General features: G+C 44.1%; 4 protein-coding genes and 1 non-coding gene across 8 annotated transcripts; 4 read left to right on the forward strand and 1 right to left on the reverse strand.

Moving 5' to 3' along the window:
• Positions 1-201: 201 nt before the first annotated feature.
• cenpn (centromere protein N) lies at positions 202-3822 on the forward strand. The gene is made up of 10 exons (XM_028956783.1): positions 202-475; positions 930-975; positions 1052-1111; positions 1200-1273; positions 1363-1536; positions 1630-1731; positions 1804-1858; positions 1983-2092; positions 2179-2302; positions 3623-3822. Exons 1-10 carry the CDS (start codon positions 305-307, stop codon positions 3742-3744), a joined length of 1038 nt encoding a protein of 345 aa, XP_028812616.1. The 5' UTR covers positions 202-304; the 3' UTR covers positions 3745-3822.
• Positions 3823-4210: 388 nt separating this feature from the next.
• LOC114766447 (5S ribosomal RNA) lies at positions 4211-4329 on the forward strand. Its single transcript, XR_003742788.1, has one exon. It is a non-coding gene; the product is annotated as a 5S ribosomal RNA (ribosomal RNA).
• Positions 4330-4746: 417 nt separating this feature from the next.
• Positions 4747-11646, forward strand: atmin (ATM interactor). The gene is made up of 4 exons (XM_028957239.1): positions 4747-5007; positions 6733-6858; positions 7263-7462; positions 7553-11646. Exons 1-4 carry the CDS (start codon positions 4819-4821, stop codon positions 9276-9278), a joined length of 2241 nt encoding a protein of 746 aa, XP_028813072.1. The 5' UTR covers positions 4747-4818; the 3' UTR covers positions 9279-11646.
• A 739-nt stretch (positions 11647-12385) lies between these two features.
• On the reverse strand, positions 12386-16172 carry c16h16orf46 (chromosome 16 C16orf46 homolog). Of its 4 annotated transcripts, none has more exons than XM_028957216.1 (3): positions 15784-16172; positions 13697-15699; positions 12386-13358 (listed from the first exon to the last, which is right to left on the reverse strand). In XM_028957216.1, the coding sequence occupies exons 2-3, from the start codon at positions 13889-13891 to the stop codon at positions 12465-12467; spliced, it is 1089 nt and encodes a 362-aa protein (XP_028813049.1). In that variant the 5' UTR covers positions 13892-15699; positions 15784-16172; the 3' UTR covers positions 12386-12464. The 4 variants fall into 4 exon arrangements, with proteins under 4 accessions (XP_028813049.1, XP_028813050.1, XP_028813051.1 ...); XM_028957217.1 differs by having other exon boundaries at positions 13697-13912; positions 14395-16172; XM_028957218.1 differs by having other exon boundaries at positions 13697-13915; positions 14395-16172.
• Positions 14880-19521, forward strand: LOC114766427 (protein phosphatase 1 regulatory subunit 3E). Its single transcript, XM_028957219.1, has one exon. It carries the CDS (start codon positions 15088-15090, stop codon positions 16003-16005), a length of 918 nt encoding a protein of 305 aa, XP_028813052.1. The 5' UTR covers positions 14880-15087; the 3' UTR covers positions 16006-19521.
• Positions 19522-21216: the final 1695 nt, after the last annotated feature.

Below are 21216 nucleotides of genomic sequence, written 5' to 3' on the forward strand. Positions count from 1 at the left end.
AGCGCCATAATTTCTGACTATTGTCTCTTCCCCTTTATTTATTTCACGCTGGGCTACGTGTTGCATTTCGGACGTTTTTCCATTTTTCTTTTGGAAATTAGCAGTTCATCTTCCGAGCCAGTAGGCGGCAGCACACACGACAGGCGGGGCAGGAGAGAGACCGGAAGTTGGACGGAGCGTTCGAACGCTGATTGGGCGGCTGCTTTTCGTCTCAGTTGGCGGTTTATTTTGGTGCCCGTCCCGGTTCTCTCCGCCGGGAGACGTGAGACGTTCTCCCCGCGTGTGGATTTTTAGCCGCCGGAGCATGGACGAAACGACGCGGACGGTCTTGCAGCGCGTCGTGCGGAAGGTCCCCGCCACCAGGCTGCGGGAGGTCCTGCGAACATGGGGCCGCGTTCCAGCGCGACAGCTGGACTTGCTGGATTTCTCCACGTCCAAGTTTGTGTTGTTCGAGGATGTGCGCTCTCTGTGTGAGGTAAACTCGGCCCTTACGGAGCTGTTGATGTCGCTGTTCCGTCCAGAATAGTATCCTGACGGTGATCGTGTTGTTGTACCGGCCTGATGTGGGAATGAAATCTACGTTTGTTCGGTTGTGCCACTTTTATGTAGTGCTGTTAATGGTCTACAGATTATGAAAAGCACAAAGGGCCACTTCATGTCGCATAATTTTAATATATAGTGTGAAGGTATTTTTGCATTGTTTCTAGTAAAGTAATGTGTCGTCGTGATACACTGCAGCACAGCACATGGTGACAACGAAATGTGTCCTCTGCTTTTAACCATCACCCTTGGTGAGCAGTGGGCAGCCGTGATAGGTGCCCGGGGAGCAGGGTGTGGGGACGGTGCTTTGCTCAGTGGCACCTTGTGATTACGGATCTGTTTCCTTATTTGCTAGGCCAACCACTGTTTCTTTTTATTTTGTCCTCCAGGAGAACAGATTGACATTGAAGCATGTGTGCGAACTGGAGATGATTTGTGAGTACGTTTTTACCAACAAAAGAACGAAACTTGTAACATGAAATTTCCATCTCATTGTGATCTGCTCAAGCAGATTTCATTGGAAACCCTGCCCAGGGAGTGTGGCGTGCCTGTCATCTGACGGAGCCAGATGGTAAAGGGGCATTTCCTACTTTGATTGCTGTATCCCATCCCTTACGCCAGGTTCAGATGTCACATGAAATCTGAATCTGCTTTCACAGATGATGTGATGACAGTAGAGCTGAGGCAGTTTAAGGAGCAGTTCAAAGCACGTTTGACTGAGCTCATCAGCAACGTAAATACGCACTTAAATACCATATGGACTCATTGTAGACTCAATACAAGGGGCACTGTTTGAATGTCAAAGTGTGCTTTTCTCTCAAGGTGTCTGTCAAAATCAAGAAGCATGATGATGAAGCTGTGTGGATCCGGATTGCTTGGGGAGACCATTTCCACAGGCCCAACCAGCTTAAACCGACATATGTTGTGCATCATCTCCAGACGCCTTATGTGTTCGTTTACAACTTGAGCACAAAGCATAAGCCTTTGCTATATCAGGTGCTTTACCGTGCATTAACAAACTTTCAAAAAATTGATTGAAATCACACTGTGCTTCTGCACTTAAATACAATGTTTCTGTCATCTCAATAGGCTTTGGTACTGGCCACCAGACATGGTTCCATGAAGGACTCTCACCTTAGTGGCAAAAGTCTCACGTCCATTAGGGATTTTTTGATGAGGTCGTACCAGCAGGTATGGTCTTTTACACTGTGGTCAGGTGTAAATGATCATGGGTCTAATTTACTTTTATTTTTTTAATTATAGGCTTTTCCCACAAAGTACGCAAGACCTCTTCAGGAAAAAAATACAGCTCCTACTAGTAAGTAATGAGTATTTTTTTTACCTGTCATCTTCATTTATTACAAGTTTTCACATTTCATTTCTCAGTTGTTTTTAATGTTTTTTTTGTGTTATGTTAACATTCTAATTTCCAATCTTCTTAGACCCCAATATTGAAAAAGAGCATGCAGAGCAGGAGGAGAAAAGACTACAGTTGGCATGTGAGGCCTTTGGGGAAGGAAACGTTCCTAGGTTGGAAACTGCAACTTACAAGGTTTTGTGGTTCCAGCTTTCATTACCTGTGCCTAACTCTTGTGAAATATAAACTTGGTGTTTATGAAAGTTCTGTTCATGCACTAGTTGGAGACAAGATACAGGGGCAGTGGAAATGAAACGCTGAACAACAGAGAGGAACCTTTCAGAGCTCTCATTAAGTTCTCTAGTGCTAACCTCCTGGTGTCGTTGAACCACTGTGTGTCTGCAGGTAATTATCACTTATGCAAATACTTTTCATATTTTTCTGAAAGCTTTAATATATAATGAAAAAATACATACATTTCAGGCAAAAAATACAGAGCAATGAATACCATGACAAACCGCTTTTAAAATAGCTTTTATCCAAAAGCAACCCAGACTCTAAACTCAAAATAACTCAAAATGATCACTTCATTGATTGTAACATGGAAGCACTTTGTAAGTCGCTCTGGATAAATCTAAATGTAAAATAAACTCTTATCCATATATGTGCAATACCACATCACTATGTGAAGTAATCTGCAATATACAAAATATCCAGTGCAATTTGTATTCTTGTATTTTTTTCTTAGCATATTTTCTTTACTACTATAGTATGTCTTTATTATTTAAGTCTTTCTTATTTCCTGTATTAACTATATGCCTGACTCTGCACCTTAAAATAATCAGGACTAAAACTGTGGAATAGTGTTAATTCATAAATTAACTGCTATTATATATCATTGTAAATAATGACAATCCAAAAGACAAGTTTTATAAATAGAATAATCTTAATTTATATGGGGCAGTGGTTTGCCTAGCTGTTACGGAATCAGACCCGTCATTGGAAGGTTGCAGTTAAATCCCGAGCTGCTGAGGTCCCAGTGAGCATTGTGAAGTGATTGTCTTTGTGAAACACTGACACAACAAAATGTGTCCTGCTTGTAACCAATCGGCCTTAGTGAGCAGTGGGCAGCCATTACTGGTGCCCGGGGAGCAGTGTGTGGGGACGGTAGCTTGCTCAGTGGCACCTTGGTGGTTTGGGGATTCGAACAGTCAACCTTCTGGTCTAAACTGTGTGTAGAGGACACATTTCGTTGTGTGCACCGTTTGCTGTGCTCCAGTGTTTCACAATGACAATCTCTTCCTTATGAACCAGAAGACCCAGGTTCAAACCTACTTACTACCATTGTGTCCCTCAGTAAGACCCTGAGTGTTGTCTGATAAATTCTGTAAACACAAAACCCAGATCTTTGTTCCTCAGGTAATGCAGAGGTTCTACCACCAGAGGGCCACATTCTGACTCTGAAGTGTAGTTTGTTTGCCCATTGCTTATTGGCAGTATAGATGTTATTGTTTGTGAAATGTGAAAATTAACAGTTTGTAAATTAATCTTATTATTTTCAAAACACTTGTCTCATTTGTTTAGTGAATTGAAGTGTTCGTACTTTATCAAAAATATAATTTGATTGAATTGAACCCACTAGTATGGTAGAGGTTAGTGTGAGCCAGGACTGTTGTTTTGGACTGAAAGTGCTGTGATTTGTTGAATTGCTTTGTGATTGCACAGGTATGGCAGAGACCCCGGTTACTCCCTTGCTGTCATCAATCACTCAGAAAGGAAAAAATTATTTTGTGATCACTGACAAAGGATCTGGAAACTCCAGTCAAAGCATGGTGCAAAAGAAATGAAACTAGACAACACAGACCAGCCACATTCTGCTTTGCTCTCCTCTCCATTACAGATGTGCTATTCAACTTTTTAAAAACATTTTTTAAATGCAATTTCTGTATATAGATTTTTTTTTCTGTCCATGTTATATTTGTCACGTTTTAGATGTTATTAAAGGTTTTAATATGCAGATTGACTTTGGTTTCTCTTTAATATCATTCCAATTTTCAGCTAAATTCAAACCATCATAGCCAAAGCCATGACTACCAGCAGGGTCGTTTTTAGCGGTTCTTCAACTCATGACTCTTGAGGCCCAAGTACCGCTCATTCTTTTTACATGTGTGTAAGCCGCGTTAAATAATTCACTGCTTGACAAACAAGGCATGGATTGGGACTTGAGGGCTACCACTGTATCTCAGCACACAGTATTTCAGCATTGGCATGAGATTAGCTCAAACTTTATTGTAAATGTACTTAAACACAGATGCCTACGGCCATACTACCCTGAGAACGCCCGATCGCATCTGATCTCGGAAGCTAAGCCGGGTCGGGCCTGGTTAGTACTTGGATGGGAGACCTCCTGGGAATACCAGGTGCTGTGAGGTTTTCTGGGCCAGTGGTGGCCTGGCGGTTAAGGAAGTGGCACCGTAATCAGAAGGTGGTGACACTGTGGTGCCTGTCATGGCTGCCCACTGCTCACTAAGGGTGGTGGGTTAAATGCAGTGCTGCTGTGTATCACAGTGACATTCACTTCACAACAAGATGCAGTTGTGCAATCAATCAGAATTGCAAGTTGTATTGATGAGTCGGATACATCGTACTGGAATATTATATTATCCGGGATATTTACACGTATAGATTCACGTTTACATGAAATATGAGGCAGCCGTGGTAAAATAGTGGAGAAAAAAAGATAAGATGTAGGAAATGACTATAATGACATAACATGGGTATAAAACGTGCACGGTGTGGGCGGGGCTCCCGGTTGCTAAGGGAGCTCTCCGTATCCCGGAAGTGTGCGCCTTCGCTTATATGGTGGCCCGGGTCTCCGGTGTCTCCCTCCTGCGCCAGGGCGGCGTGTTCTGGCTGGAAACATGGCCGCCTCGGCGTCGCAGACGCTGCGCGGCGACGCGTCGCACGCCAAGGAGATCGTCAGGCCCGCCATCAGCGAGCTGACCCAAGAAGTGCGGACGAACATCCTGTGCACGGTGACGGGGTGCGGGAAGATTCTCCCCAACACGCCGGCCCTCAACATGCATCTGGTGAAGTCCCACCGAGTCAAGGTAATTTCAACGACATGAAGTGAAGTTGTCGGGCTGCTAGCTTTCGCTAAGTCAGCTAGCTAGTTATTAACTTCTTTCTTTCTTTCTTTCTTTGGCCCTCGAAACGTGTATTGGTCCGAAACGCCTCGCGTGGTTTTCTGGTTCGGAGCGAGCGCGTCGTCGGTCACTTGTGGGTGTCGGCCGGTCCTGGTGCTCCGCGTCCCGCACGGACGCGCTGCGTGGACCCGGCGGCGTTACATCTCGCATCTCCGTGGGCGCCTGGTGCCTTGCTGTACATAATCCGCGTGGGGTTCATTTCGTGTCTGGCGTGTCTACTAATACAGCAGTTTTCTGTTGACGCGCCGGGTTGTGATTTTCCGCGTTCCGCGTGTTACATTTACAGCATTTACCAGACGCCCTTATCCAGAGCCACTTACAACCAGTAGTTACAGGGACAGTGTCTCCCCCCACGGAGACACTCAGGGTTAAGAGTCTTGCTCCGGGACAAAATGGTAGTAGGTGGGGTTCGAACCCGGGTCTTCTGGTTCACAGGCGAGTGTGTTACCCACTAGGCTACTGCCACCCCAAAAGTGCCAAAGGTGGACGTCCAGATTGAGCTGTGATTGTGTCAATTGCACGATTGTTGTGTGGCGAGACCGATGCTCGGCTTTCAGATTGATGTAACACAGCACCGACACGCAGGCGTGGGAAAGCGCTGCCGGTGCATTATTTAAACCCAGGAAAAGGACAGGGCACGATTTCACCCTTCTGCCATGTGCCACGGCCCTGTGGGTGAAGCTGGGTGGCCAAAGTGCTGTTGCGCAGCGTTTTTTTTTTTTTTAAAGCCTGCGCTGACAGTTCTAGTTCAGTTTGTCTTGGACCCTGGTGTTCCCAGCGACACATTCCCTTTATCCTCAGCTGCACGGTCCGCCCGGTCCAAGCTGCCAGCTGGTACCCTGATGCGGACGGACGGGAGCTGACCCGAGCCGGCTGCTCGACGCTCTGCGGGGCGCAGGAAAAACGAATGAATACCACGCTTTGTGGGTCCGCGCTAGAGATGTAGGCCGGATCGTATTCAAGTTGACCTTCTGTAACAGAATCCACCCACTGCAGCATTTGGACCCTGGAGCCGGTAGTCTGTGGTGATGAGGGTGCAGCGTTTTCCTGGAGAACGTCTGTCCAGTGCTGTTTAACGAGTGGCACGACAGCATACTGATGATCTGCATCGATACCTGATCGTTTCCTGCTTTTTTTTAATGCTTTAGTTGCGTTTAAGTTTGCCCAACTGCTTTGCATTCTTTTTTTATTTTACGCATCATACACAACTGCTCCACTTATGTAAGACTGGGATCCTTCAGTTGTCTGTTATGCAATCAGTGTTCCACACATGTGCACACAAATGCAAACACATTTGCTAAACATTCTAAAAGTGTTTTTTCCCCTTCGCTCATTTAATATCTGCCATTTAATCTGGTTACTGTTCTTTTTTCTTTTTTTTTTTCAAAATATGATCAATAAATAGGATTATTAAACCAATAAATATGATTTTCTTTACTGGTAATGAGGACCGTTCCATGCCTACTTGAGTTTTGGGAAGTAATCATTAACAATTTGTGGTCAACTGGTTCATTTCCAAAACCTGGCAAAACTGGATGAGTTCAAATAGCAAATGTCTTCCACATGCTAACAATGTACAAGCTTTAAGCTATAGTACAGAATTGTAAAATGTTTTCTCCTGAAATGTAGGATGGGCTTGTCAATCCCACCATCAGAAAGGATTTGAAGGGGCCGCAGAAGCTCTACTGCTGTCCGATAGAGGGGTGTCCCAGAGGACCAAACAGACCCTTTTCACAATTTTCCTTGGTCAAGCAGGTATTTGCATGTGTTGATGATTCTTGATCACATACACGCATCAAGTATGTTTTAACCCAAGTGAAAAGGGTCAGTGGTGGCCTAGCGGGCAAGGAAACAGACCCTTTATTGAAAGGTCGCCAGTTCAAATCCCGAACCGCCAAGGTGCCACTGAGCAAGGTACCATCAGGTGATTGGTTAAATGCAGAGACCACATTTCACTGAGTCCACTGGGTGCTGTGGTCTGTCACAACTAATCACTTTCACTTCCACAAACTTTACGTTTACATTAACGAATGTAAGCATTTGTAAAATCATTTGTAAAATAGAATGATTTTTTTTTTATTAAATCATGCTTTATAACAACAAAAAGAAATGGTCTGTTAGATCCTCTCTAATGAATCTGTGGAATCATTGTCTGCTAGCATTTTATGAAGATGCATGCTGAGAAGAAACACAAATGTGTGAAGTGCAACAACAGCTACAGCACCGAGTGGCACTTAAGAAGACACGCAGAGGATTGTGGGAGGACGTACAGCTGTACGTGTGGCTGCCCCTATGCCAGCAGATCAGCACTTCTTTCCCATGTCTACCGAACAGGTCACGAGGTCCCTGATGAACACAGGTACTGTGCTTTAATCAGTAGTTTTGTTTGGACAGTATAATGTAAAATGCAAAGCATTCTGATTATTTTTGTTCATTTTCTATCGGACAGATATCCACCTGTGAAAAAAAGAAAACTGGAAAAGATGATCAACAGCACCACCAAGGTCTCAACCAGTGATCCTGTGTCTGAAAAGGAGCTGTCTGAGGGAGCGATACCCACTGAAGGAGCCTGGCAGACCGATGACCCTGCAAAGCAGAATGCCAGTCCCTCAAAAAATGCCCAGAAACCTCTACTGCCAAAACCCAGAGTGGCTCTAGTGAATGTCCCTGTGATGCAGTTGGCTCACCTGCCCGTCCTGCTGCCCCCGGCGGAGAACAGTGCCTTGAGGTCCGTGGTCCTGGCTGTAGATACCCAAGGGTCGTTGAGCACAGTTCACCTTTTGCCTCAGTCTGTGGGGGTTCCCGCTCTGAATACCAGAGCTTGGAGCTTCAGGGACACCATGCCAATGTCCAGATCAGGCCTGGAGGTTGTCAGCACTGGAATCCAGGTCAACCAGGCCAATTTTGCGTCTCTGGGTGACCAAGTGACGGAGCTAGCATCCAGAGGCAAAAGTACCTCCACTGACATTCAGACCGAGATTTCGTACCTCAAAAAAGGACCCACTGTGATTGGGACAGTATGCCCCATGGTTGAATCCTTCGTCTCCTCGTGCGCTCAGACTGACATTAGCGTGAGTGCTCAGGTCTTGTTGCCAGTCAGTGTGCAGACCCAGACGTTCTCTTCACAAGCTAAAGCAACCTCGTCCATCGGGGCACAGACGGACATTGTTACCCAGCTGTCTCTGCAATCCATTAATGTGACTAGGGAGACCCAGACCAGCTGCCTTGTACAAGAAAAATGTCAGATGAACCAAGCTATGATGTCCACCAGTCTTTTTGATTCCGACTCACTAAATGTCTCCACACAAACAATTTTGACTGATTCTCCATTCCAAAGCAGCAGAGTTTGTGATCCACTGAGCGGCTCGGATTCTGTTCTCTACAACGAGAAAGCCGCCAGTCCCATGTGCTTTGACGCTCAACCAGATGAATTTCACCAGAACACTGTGGCAGACAACCAAACACAGACCATGGCTCTTTTCAATGACCTGGAGAATATTCTGTCCGATAGCATGAGTGACGAACAGAGTCTGTCCGAGACACCAGCCAGCTGTGGGTCAAGCCTGGAGCCTGTACAGGAGCAGAACTCCGGTATAGACTTTGACTTTGAGGACTTCCTCAACGCAACACACAACCAAACACAAACAGAGGAAAGTGATATTGGAGCTCTGACCTCGGAAACCGGTCTGGAGCTGCTTGACATTGAGACACAGACTGACTTCTTGCTCCTGGACAACTTGAGCGCTGATGTTGGTTCAAGAGCCCATTCAAGTGAGCTGGAGCTGGAGATGTTTGATACGCAGACCCAGACAGATTTGAACTTCCTGTTGAATCCTAGCAGTCACATAACACTTGGCAGCATCCTGAGACAGTCAAGCTTCAACATGAGCACTGAATCTTCTGACACAGAGACCCAAACAGACCTCCATCTCACCCCATTAACCTTGCCGCTGCCTGATGGCCAAGTGAGGCTCAGCAGCACTGAAACGCAAACAGTTACCAGCTCCTTTGACAGCCTAGGCCACCTTTTCTTGACCAGCAATGAGACTCAGACAGCTATAGATGACTTTATGTCAGTTGCCTGGAACGTGGAGTCCCATTTCAGTTCAGTGGAAACCCAAACCTGTGCAGAGCTTTTTTCTCTTTTTCAACGCCCGGAGAAACCTAACAGCTGAGCGTCCAGGTCCCAGATCGTGGTGATTTCGATTCAGTATGAATAAGTCTATGGTCTTGAATGCATGGCCAGCACTCCTTAGTCCCATATGAAGGTCTTGTCCTTGCTAGTGTTCCCTCGCATCTCAAAGGACGTTCCAAGTTGGGGAAGTTGCAGCACTTTATCTTTTGATTTTCTCATCTTAATTTCTTTTTTGCACAGTACCAGTGTATAAGCCTAATGATTTAATGTAAATACAAGCTGCCACATATTAATTTTGGTTTTGTTTTATGGTGTAAAATGTATACAAATGGTGCTACTGCTGTAGATCATTGTATGAGCTAGATGTAAAAGCACAGTGGCATTTACAGGAGTGTGACGTATGACTACGTATCATTACATATAACTATTTATTTCATTTTTCACTCGTGCTTTGGTGGATTTTCCTTTGTTGGAAAGTCATACTACTCTGGAAGGTCATGAAGAGCCATGTCACAAAAATGGTTCAAAAATGTATTTAACTCTTGTACCATAAAATACAATGGCCTGTAACTATTGAAATTTTGCAAATGCTTCTGTCACTGTGAGTAAATTGTGACTGCTCCTCCATGCACATGTTTATTCTGACTGTTAATTAGCACACATCCCATTATTGATATTTATTATGATTACTGTTATTCTTTTAATATGTCTAAGTGATCCAAATATTATATATGTTGCTCATGAATTACCATTGTTTACAAACAGAACCTTTAATCTCATTGAAACACTTTTTTTTTTTTTTGGAGAATTTTTGTTTGTGTTGTGCCTTAATTTTGAACTTTAATAACTACATATTTATGTTGTTTATGCTGAAATATGATACACCTCGCTGCTCTTAAATAGTTGGTTTTCCAGATTGTAAGGATAGCATTGATTCTTTGGATGGTCCAGATAGACGACAATGCTGGATTAAAAAAAAGGTGATGGCTCATGTTATAATTAGTAATATTTGGAATGTTGCAGCATGCTTCCTGGTCTGGTTTAAAACTCTAGAAGAATTGTAGAAGGCTCCTTAATAGCTGTGAAATATTTCTGTTGTTCATCCTGCAAGTTGCACGCTACCTTAACAAAGACGAGAAGAGTTCCATTAGCTTCTGAGGCAGTATGTGGTAAAATAATTCATCATAATGATTTCATATTTGGCTGTTTACAGGCATCGTGTCGAACCTGTCAAAGTGGCTTTGAAGATGTTAATTTGATTTTTATTTACTGATGCCATTAACAAGTGTGCTGTCTCTTGTACACAAACAGATCCTTATGAGAACATATTTTAGCATTAATGTTTCAAACCTTTAAAAAAAATTACGTCATAAGTAGAACCAAAGCTGATACTTTGTCCTTAACAGGGGACACCTTTGTTTGTGTGTGTCATTTAAAATATTAAAATGTTTTGGGAATCAATTCAGTCAACATTTTTTCTGCCAGATGCTGTTAGGCATGATTTGATGGCGTGATATTGTGATTGAATCGCATCCTGTATTTTCAGACCCTTTATAAATGTGACCTTTATTCACGTTTAAGTCTGTATGTATCGGAATGTATCATTTGAATAAGCTATTTGTTACTTTTGAAGCAAAACCGTGGGCTGCAATATATATAGCACATTCATAAAAATCCTACTGTTGACATATTAATGATATAAATATGCAGTTACTGTAGTACACATTTTATACCTGCACATCTGGTCTGAAATTTAAAGCTCACTGTGATCTACAAACTGTTTGGATTGGTTCATCATATTGTAAAGCACAAACAATTTTTTTAAATAAATGTGGCATTAACCAGTACATTCACTCACATATATTTGAAATAATTCAAATATAATACATAGTTGTATAGCCCTAATTAAACTATTTATTATATTACTGATGTATGCAAATGTACATAATTCATAAATACTCACAAATATGAAGTTTGTTATATGGTTAGATATTTGAATAACCATGGCTTATCGCCAGCAACCAAGTGAAAGTCCAAATTAAACATTTCTTGCTGATACTGAACCAGTATAAGGGCAGAATAATCTCCCCTTCAGCACTTACCCACTGAAAATTCAAGTCATCTTTACAAACTGAGGTTCCATTCATTATAGTACTGTTTAGAAATGCAGTATCTTGCTCTAAGAAATGTATAAACATATACTTGAAATGTCTAGTGCTTTCATTTCTATAAGAGAATGCATGAAGCCTTCTTTTTCCTGTGATGAGACGTTTTGTTGCATTCAGTTTCTGACTTTGTTGTCCAAGATATTTTGCTGATGTGCATTGTAGAGAGTATGAAACTGTCTGTTTTGCTGTTTAATATTGAATCAAATGGTCATAATAAATTGAAAACTGTGAGAATATAAAGTGCTTTGGGCTCCTGGATTCATAAATTATTTATATAAGACTTTTATTGAGTTTTTTTCCTGTTTTAGAATAGGATATGTCAGCAATAGTATATGAGACTTAAAAATAAAAATTACTGACAGGTAATATTTCACAACGATCTCCCTGGTCCTATGCAATTTCAGGCATGTGCCTGGCAAACCATAAAGAATGAAATAAGAAATAGTTGTAACTAAAGAAATGCATCAGTATATGCCAGGTCGTATTTGGCTGTGGTGTAATCAAAGGATTCAAAGTTGTAATAATGAGGCTTCAGTAGTAAGTCAGGCTTCTTTACCCTTTACCTGATACTTTAGTTAATTATTAAGTAGGCCCACACTAAAAGGTTATCACCAGCAGCATTATTCCGAACTACCCCGCTCCGTGGAAAAATTGCAGTGAGACAAAACGGTGGATTTTTTTTTTCCTTGGGTAATAACATCCCAGTGTATCCTCTTAATTAATATGGAAGATACAGGGAAATTCCGTAGAACTACTAATTACTTTAACGATTACTTTGCCATGAGTTTGCCATCATGTCTGCATCTGCATTTGTGAGAATGGCTGCTGTTGCAAGAACTCAAACAGAAATGCCGAATGACTCCAACCCGATCACTGGCGCTTCAATTAATGAGTAACATTCAACATCCACGCATGCTCGTTTTATTGGTATGATTCACATAGCTTCGATATCTTTGTTGTTTTCAATTTAACATGGCAACCTAAAGTAAGCAATACGTGGCTTTATTGCTCCTGTACAATGTGGAGATTGGTACTGTGAAATGGATAAACATTGCTACTCAGAGCAGACGGTGAGTGGAGACCGGGATGGGGACTCTTGTCCCAAACAACATGGGTAGCTGTGGTTCGGCCTGTCTCTGGCTCTTTGGCCTAGAGCTAGAATAGAGTCTGCGCCCACTGTTGGTCCTGGCTAACATTCTAGCAGGATCTTCTTGCCTGAGGTGGCCACCGACCCGGGCCAGAGTGTCCCCTGGAGTGCTGAAGGGCAACAAATGCCTCTTGGGTAAGTTTACAGCAGAGAGCAGGTTATGGTTGTGCTGAGATGTCCACATTTTGGAGATGCAGCCGTCACCTGTTAGCACTCTGTTCGGGTGAACTTCTGTTCTCCTCTTCTCTTCTTTCCCACTGCTCTCCCTAAAGGAGGCAAGAGCTGAGGAATCACCCAGCAACGTATCAACAGTCACCATTTCTGCTGTGCTGGGTTTCAAGAGGACCTCAGATCCAGGTGCAGACGACCCTAGCGGTGGAAGAACGGCAAAACTGCTAATGTTAAAAGTGGAATTCCGTCTTGTATCATCTTTCATGGTGGGACGCTGGTCGGCAGTGCAGGGGGAGACGCTGGGGCAAGCAATATACTCATTAATGTTCTGCGGTCTCCCTGTCAATGAAAAGTCCTTAGCTTCTGTTTGGGTTGTGGTGTTTGTTCGCCGGCCATCGGAAACTGGAGACTCTTTGCCCGAGGAGGATGAGGATGATGTGCTACTGGGGCGTCCGGAGGTTGGAGGGGCTGTATTTGCTGCTTCCTTCTGCGATCCGTGACAACCGACTTCAGGAAGTTTCATGTCAGCGCAAAGAAGGCAATGAAGGCCAGATCTGCAGGTGTCAACCTGTCTTCCTTTCATTTGCGCTCGAAACAAGCAAGCGAGGGGGGACCCTTCCCCCCAAGCACAAACCTGCCAAATCAAAGGAACAGTTAAACCTTCCACGCCGAGAAACAGTATTCCTGATATGGTGACAGTTCACTGCAAATCGGCATTGTGACAGAACACACACCCACGCATTACTCAGACCTGTTACTGCCGGAGCCCATTACGTAGCCCATTACGGGACATTTGGTGCAGGGTGAGGTGCTAGCCCACCACAGGGCATACACACTCACACACACACACCAATCCACCTAGTGTGCATGACTTTGGACAGCGGGAGGAAACCCCATGCCAACACTCCACACACACAAGGTCAAAGCCTCGGAGTTGTGAGGTCACAAGCATTTCACGTAAGCCACACTCACAGCTTCGTCCCAGCCTGTTGGTGGATACACATCCTCCTCCTCCCGGTCTCTGGCAGACACGTCATCACTTATGCGCAGAAGTGCATCAACGTGACAGGCATCGGGAGACTGGCGCACATCTTTGTCCCATTCAGCCTCCATCCATTTAAAACATTCACCGGGTGCTGAATCCCATATCCTGTGAAATCCACTCATGGCGGGCGTTCATTAAGGTGTCTGCTGGCAGTGGGGAAAAAAAAAGCAGTGGCACGTCTCCGAAGTAAGCATTTACATCCAGAGCAACTTACAATCCGTAGTTATGGGGACAGTCCCCTTGCTCAGGGACACAATGGTAGTTTAAGAGGGGTTTTAACCAGTGACTTTGTGGTCTGCCTTCAAAACTATCATTATTCCTCAGAACATGATTTCTCACCAACATGAGCATTCTTATTAAAACGCAATGTTCTTGTTTTGTGGAGCAGACCTCCGTTACATCACATGTAATAATCAGATATAAACCGGTAAGCCTACAAAGGTTTGATCAGAAAAGAACAAAAAGAGTAGTTTTGAAATTATTAATTAAATGAAAGTCCATGTAGAGAAAGATGGCGATTAAGCGACTAAGTTGCATGGTGTAAAACGTCGTTCTGAACCCTGTCTGTCCTGAAGCTGACTTGTTTTAATCGAGTGTTACAGAAATACCGAAAAAAAAAACTCACTGTGCGAGCCGCGGAGCTCCTGCGCATGTTCCCCCGCTCGTTTAATCGCCGGCGACAGCGGATGTCATCGATTATTCATGTCGCCGGCAACGTTTGCAAACAAGGACGCGGCCGCGGCGTGCGACCCGGCGTCGCCGTGGCAACCGCCCGCGAGGCCGGACGTGACGTAACGGGGAAAGGGGCGGGCCGCCCGCCTCGTTCATTAAAACACACGCGTTAATTCCCTCTCCTTTATTTATTAAGTGATTAATTTTATGCTTAAAAAAGGTATTGCACACGATCGCCCACAAATTTTAAGTCGAATAGATTTATAAGTTCAATTAGATGTATGAACTTGTATTTTATTCATGAACTCCGTATTTGATGTGTAATGTAAAATTATGTGCCTACTGCTGTTTAGTGAAGAAGACGGAAGACGGTGGTTAAACAGGAATGTCAGTTTGTTGTGGTTATAAGTGTGTGTGTGTGTGTGTGTGTGTGCGTGTGTGTGTGTGTGTGTGTGTTTGGGGGGGGGTTGTCCTCGGTTTTACCCCCGTGCACGGCCCGCTACGGTCATCTTGACAAAGATTGGCTGAGAGATCCGCAGTGTCGCGACGATCCGGGCCACCGGAGCGGCTCCTCTCTCTCCCCACCTCCAGCGCGCAGCCTGCACCCACCCGAGCCCGCTCCACTCTGCGGACTCTCCCCTTTTTTATGGAAACCGACCCCGCGGACTCGGTCGTGGTCATGCTGCCCCCCAAAAACTGCATCCCGAGGAACTACAGCTGCATCGCCGGCCTCTTCGGGGGCCTGGCGGCCATGAACCAGGCGAAAGACGACGGCGACGAGGACGCCGGCGACAGCTGCGAGACCCGGGACGACCCGGTGGTGGACGAGAGACCCCGGGGAAGGGACATCCTCCCCAAGCCCCTGCAGAGCCCGACGTCGCGGCGCAGGTGCAAGTCCCTGCCGACGCCGACGGAGAGAGCCCGGCTCGAGATCGCCCGCAGCCGCAGCCCCTCCAGCCAGAAGAAGGTGCGATTCGCCGACTCCCTGGGCCTGGAGCTCATCTCCGTCCGCCACTTCGACGACGGCGACGTGCCCGAGGTTCCGCGGCGCGTCCTGGACAAGTTCAAGCGGGAGAGCCCGCTCCGCCTCAGCAGGTTCGACAGGTTCCCCGGCGCGCCCGCCACCTCCATCTTCATGGAGATGCAATTCACCAACCCGGGAACCCTGCCCGGCTTCGTGGGGAGGGTGAAAGAAGCCAAGGTGATGCTGGAATGCGTGGAAACCGACGACTTCAGCCTCTCCGGCACCGTCCGGGTGCTAAACGTGGCGTTTGAAAAGAAGGTTTTGCTGCGGTACACTCTCAACAACTGGATCACCTTCATGGACACCAGCGCGTCCTACCTGCCGAACTCCAGCGACGGGGTGACGGACAGGTTCTCGTTTAAGATCATCACCCCGACCTTCCTGGAGACCGGCGGCACGCTGCAGTTCGCCGTCAGGTACTGCGTGGACGGGGAAGAGTTCTGGGACAACAACAACGGGAATAATTACAAAGTGCGGCGCCACAGGTTCAAAATCTCGCCGCCGAGGGAGTGGGAGGACGGCTGGATTCACTTCATATAAAACGCGTGGACGCCGGCGTTGCCAGGTCCCGCGGGAGAAACGAGCGAGCTTCGAAAAAACAAGCCGCTCAGTTCCCCGACAGAAGCGGCCTTTCGCGACTTGTATAGAGCGACACAAATCTGGTTAAAGGTGCTCGGGAGTTTGCTAATCTTAAAATGCCACCGCGTCGCCAAAGTGGGCAGCTTCACAAGGCACGGCGACCAATTTGCCACGTGACCCGAGGCAAAAAAAAATGTCTTAAAGCCACGTTCGTCCTGTGAAAAAGAAAATTGTGCGAAAGTTGATAGCGCGAACGACGTATATTTAACGTTCCACCCCAAAACCCAAACCGACGACTGCCAAGACTTTGGGGTACAACGAGCCCGTAGCCGCTTATAATCATCGAACCTGGCAACCCATCATAAACGTCGCGCCGTGCACCTCTCCTCTCCGTAGCCTACCAGCGAATCCTCCATGGCCACTGTAAATAACAAGAGCGTATACATCGACTTCTTGGCCGATCACTTCGTTTTTATCGTTTGGTTGATGACGTGTATAACGGGCTTGTCTTTTCATTATTGTTACCTGGCATTTCCAAAACGGTTCATCTACACCCCCCCCCCCCCATAGCTTTTTAAACATTTCTAAACTGTGTCCTTAAAATATAGCATTTTTACAGGGCTATATTTGTCTGAAACGTGCGAACGTGCGCGTGTGCGCGAAGGCGCCGAGTGACGTCACGTATTCATTGCGTCACCTGACGTATGGCTACAGACAATAAGAAGGACGCAGAGGTACTATACCGTATTAAGTGCAGGGGCCACTTTCTGTACACTGATGACACTGTGTTCGGGTTCCGTACCACTTCCATCTTATTATTATTATGCCTTAATACTAGAAGTTTCTGTCCTCAGTGTTACTGGAGCCTGGTGAAGTCTAAGTATGTATATGTTTGTGTGTATGTGTATATAGACATCACACATATACACACACACACACACACACACACACACACACACATATAGTCAAAATGATTTATATTAGATGTCAATATAGATGTTATATATATGGTATATTAAAACTTGAATCATAAGTACCAACATATAAATAATAATCACACTTCCACGTGTGGTCATTTAGGCTGCACATCACTGTAAATTGTAAGCCTATGACACTGTGCACTTTACCACCTAATCCGGCAATTCATCATGTTTTCTGCCCTTTCAGACACAGGATGCTTTCTTCTGGTGCACTGACAGTGCAGGCCTGGAGGAATGAAATGGGTGTATATTATATTTACTTAATTCAGCAATCTAAATGATCACGAAAAGGGCAGTACGGGGTTGGAGGGGGACTCTGTAGAATAGAATAGTCACAATTGGCTTCCAGTAGCTTTGATGGAGTCCAACACAATCGTAGCCATAACAGTTGCGAATTTTATGCATCGTTAAATCTTACCAACCTCAACATGTAGCTATTGACTCGATTTGCAGCTAACTCGATTTCTGTTCCTTTTCTCGACACGTTTACCTCAGATGAGACTCCTCTGTGTATCGTTCCTCCTCTGTGAGATTTCACAGTCTTTAACAAATCCAGGTTTGACTGTAGATATATATATATATTCAGGTTCCGAATAGCAAGAGAAATATTTATTTTTTAATTCACTGAAACCAAACAAGAGCATATAGTATATTTCAGACTCTTTCCAGCAGCGCATTTTGTGATCTTTGTGAAACAAGCGTTTTTTTGTTTTTTTCATGTTGTTAATTTAGAAAGGAATATATATATATAGCTTTTACATTGAAATGCCACGTTGTACTCTGTTCCCTCCACGATGTGTGTGAACGAAACATGGGCACAGAGAGTGTGAAGAGTTATTTCACACTCTTTCCAGCAGCGCATTTTGTGATATTTGTGTATAAGCTTTTACATTGAAATGCCACTGTTGTACTCCTCTCCCTTCACAATGTGTGAGATCTTGGCCTTGAGCTGCATGCTCCTCAGAAATGAGACCCGTTCACTTCACTGTGGCTGGTTTAAGTTAAATGTTTTAATGTGTGTTGCAGGTATTTTCGCGTGAGGATTATTATTTCTGAGGTTATTTGCACTGTAAGGAAGGTGACTGCTCCTAACCTCAGTTGTGTTTGGAGGAAGGATCATGTATCCACTTCACCGGAGACTGTAAGTCAGTTATGGATACAGCAGCATGATAAATGTTTTATGCCCTGTCTGGTCATAATGTCAACATGGATCCTTTTCCAGAATCTGTTTACATTTTTTTTGTAAGTCCACTGGGATGTGTATGTCATCATGGTGATGGTTTGCTTCGCTCACACATTTGTGACTTGTGAAAAAAAAGAAAGAAAGAGAAATAAATCTATACCGTTTTTGTCTTGTACTCTGTTTAGAAACATGGAATGAACAGTGACCTTCTGTTCCAATATGTATATATATAGTATATATATACTATATATAGTATACCGTATATGTGTGTATGTTGTCCAAAATGTGTATGTATGTTCTGTAGAGTTAATGAGTAACTATAACATTTATTGTGGATATTTAAGAATTTGGCATACATTGTACTTTATTGTAATGTTATTGTCTTATTTTGTGCAGTCCTGTATTAATTCCAATGAAGTGCTGATCAGAAACAAGGGAGAGACGAGTTGAGACATTCAGAAGCTTATATAGCATGTAGCAATATCATTTCAAAGCTCACATTTATGCTGGAACAGAAGCACATTTGCTCTTTTTTTTTCATTTTATCCTGTGTTCCATTTCTAAATGTACAAGCCAAGGTTGCATGCAATAATACTTTTTTTTTCTTGAGCGTTTGACTGAACAGGGATGAACAGATAAATGAAAGACATGAAAAGTGTTTGTACTTTAGAAAATATTTCAAAATGGGTTTGTTCATTTCTCTAATGGAGGCACGGGTCACTGAGGTCGGGAGGTGCAGGAATGTTGTGTGCCATTGATGAATGGCCTCAGCTTTAAGATTATTGTTTAAACGAATGTTGGACCATGAGTTCCGAAGCTGTGCTTACATTGACATTAAATGTAATGTGACATCTGGCATGAGCAGAAGGGATGCGTCACTCTTTCATTCTTAGTTTCCTTCCAAGCTGCAATTGAAAAACTAGAGACCAATGATTGTAATACCGAGGGGTTTAGACGTGAGTTTATCTACGTACGTTATGCACTTTGACACCTAGAAAAGCAGCGTTACAGAGGTTTTCACGCTGTAACCTAACACACCTTGCTTGTTTGTAATGCATTTGCATTGCTTTTGAGTCACTGTACAGTTGCTGTGGGCAAGGTTTTTATGCATTGGTTATGTTTTGTAACTATGCAAACCCCTGTGCTTTCTCTTTCCCGTGTGTCGTCGTGCCATCTGGCATTTCACTTGAACTGAATGTGTAACGCTGTATGTCTGCTGGTCGCATGCACTGCTTCTGAACCAATATTGTTCTTTTTTACAGTGTTTGTAATGTAGCCTCTATTTTATTAATTCATGGTATTAAAGGCTTTTGTGATGGGAAGCAAAATAGTTTGGGCTCTTTTTTTCTTTTTGTACATTTTGCTGCTGTGATCTTAACGTTAATTGAATCTGATGGTTTTATTCCAGCATTTTTAGATGAAAAGACGGCACCACCTCAAATCTCCTTTTGCCTAATGGCCTTTTCACCAGAACAGTCATCTGTGTAATGTATCTGCCTGCTATTTGATTTACTTCTGAATTGCCACCCTTTCAGAGTGACAAAGCTGCAGGGTGATGTAGGCCAGCCATGATGAAAGGCGCGTCCTTCAATTGATTGGTTCTGTCTCAGAAGCTCTCAGGAGGGACGCAGCAATGGCCGTCCGCATGCAAGTGTGCATTTGCATGCTGAAGGTGTCTCCCAGACCTGCAGCCATATTTTATTGTGCAGAAGGCACACATGCATCCTGTCCATTGTTTTTTGCCACCCAGAATATGATATTTACAACCAAAGGTTCCAATTACTACTATATCTGTGTGTGTGTGTGTGTGTGTGTGTGTGTGTGTGTGTGTGTGTGTGTGTCGGCCTAAGACTGGGTATTGTTCACTGGAGATCAGTGTGTCAGACTCTTGCTGAATCTTGCCGTTTGATGTGTTGAATTCAAACACAAATGTTGATGTTGTTAGTCTAGCAGTCAGGAGAGAATAAACCATGCGGAGAATGACGCACACGTCACATTCGTGAGAAATAGTCGTTTTGAGAGGACCCACGAATGCGCACGTTTCCCTCGTACTGTCAGGAGGTTGTTTTTTTACTGGATCCCTCCCTCGGAGAGTCTTCGGGGATGGTTATTTCTGTTCCTGCTTTCTGCAAGATAAGAGCAATTCCTCCAGAACTCTCCCACTGGGGTAAATCTGGAGCATGCAGGGATTTCTGCTAAACTAAAGCTGACAAACACGGTAACAAACTGACATTGCACAGAAAGGATTATAATCCATCGATTATCATTAAAAGCCAGGTACAACGTTGCTAACCATGATTACAGCAACCGACCTGGATCTGATCGAAGTTGCGTTTACACCAAATATAAGGCCATATAACACTGAGAAAGAAGCAACACTGCTATCCTGCCAAGTGGAGTTTGTAAGATGATTGTGGACCTAATAGCTATTGGATAAAGCAAGTGTGAATCACATTAACCATGCCGGCCATCATTACTCAGTATGGATCTGTGGCATGCCGCAGTGGAAAATTGAAAGTGATTATTGGTTATCTGATAATGTTAAGTTTTGGAACATTTTAGCATAGTAGACTGAGGACAGGGACAATAAAAGGTGTTTGATGCTAGTCACAAATTAAAATTTATGCCATTCTATAAACTGCTCATTAATCATTTCGTTTCACATGGATCTTTTCACTTATTATACTGCCTGTCTTGTATGATATTCTGAACAACAGTATTTCTAGAGTGAATACAGTGGGACTTAAACAGATCACTAGCTGTTCAGGATGCACAAGATCCTCTCACCATATTCAAGTGATATGATGACTGAGTGCAGGTTTCTGACGTTGTCGAGTTGTGTTTTAGTCTGAGTGGCACACGGTAAGAGAATGGGCACTCATTGCTGATTAGACCAGAAGTGCATGTATCGCTAGAAAATGCATTTGGTTTTCACATTTGTAAAACATTTGTACTTGCAGCTACATGAACCCTTTCATGTTGAATTTCAATGTGAGCGTTAATGCTGAT

Source organism: Denticeps clupeoides, chromosome 16, assembly GCF_900700375.1.
Source record: "Denticeps clupeoides chromosome 16, fDenClu1.1, whole genome shotgun sequence".
In the NCBI taxonomy this organism is placed as follows: Eukaryota; Metazoa; Chordata; class Actinopteri; order Clupeiformes; family Denticipitidae; genus Denticeps; species Denticeps clupeoides.

What these genes read in the sequence shown, in the direction of transcription:
- cenpn (XM_028956783.1), top strand. Translation starts at nt 305, where the DNA reads ATGGACGAAACGACGCGGACGGTCTTGCAGCGCGTCGTGCGGAAGGTC. An exon ending in ATAAGCCTTTGCTATATCAG is followed by an intron (nt 1,537 to 1,629) that starts GTGCTTTACCGT and finishes TCATCTCAATAG; the next exon opens with GCTTTGGTACTGGCCACCAG. An exon ending in TGGAAACTGCAACTTACAAG is followed by an intron (nt 2,093 to 2,178) that starts GTTTTGTGGTTC and finishes TTCATGCACTAG; the next exon opens with TTGGAGACAAGATACAGGGG.
- LOC114766427 (XM_028957219.1), top strand. Translation starts at nt 15,088, where the DNA reads ATGGAAACCGACCCCGCGGACTCGGTCGTGGTCATGCTGCCCCCCAAA.
- atmin (XM_028957239.1), top strand. Translation starts at nt 4,819, where the DNA reads ATGGCCGCCTCGGCGTCGCAGACGCTGCGCGGCGACGCGTCGCACGCC. An exon ending in TGAAGTCCCACCGAGTCAAG is followed by an intron (nt 5,008 to 6,732) that starts GTAATTTCAACG and finishes CCTGAAATGTAG; the next exon opens with GATGGGCTTGTCAATCCCAC. An exon ending in GAGGTCCCTGATGAACACAG is followed by an intron (nt 7,463 to 7,552) that starts GTACTGTGCTTT and finishes TCTATCGGACAG; the next exon opens with ATATCCACCTGTGAAAAAAA.
- c16h16orf46 (XM_028957216.1), bottom strand. Translation starts at nt 13,891, where the DNA reads ATGAGTGGATTTCACAGGATATGGGATTCAGCACCCGGTGAATGTTTT. An exon ending in CAACAGGCTGGGACGAAGCT is followed by an intron (nt 13,359 to 13,696) that starts GTGAGTGTGGCT and finishes TTGATTTGGCAG; the next exon opens with GTTTGTGCTTGGGGGGAAGG.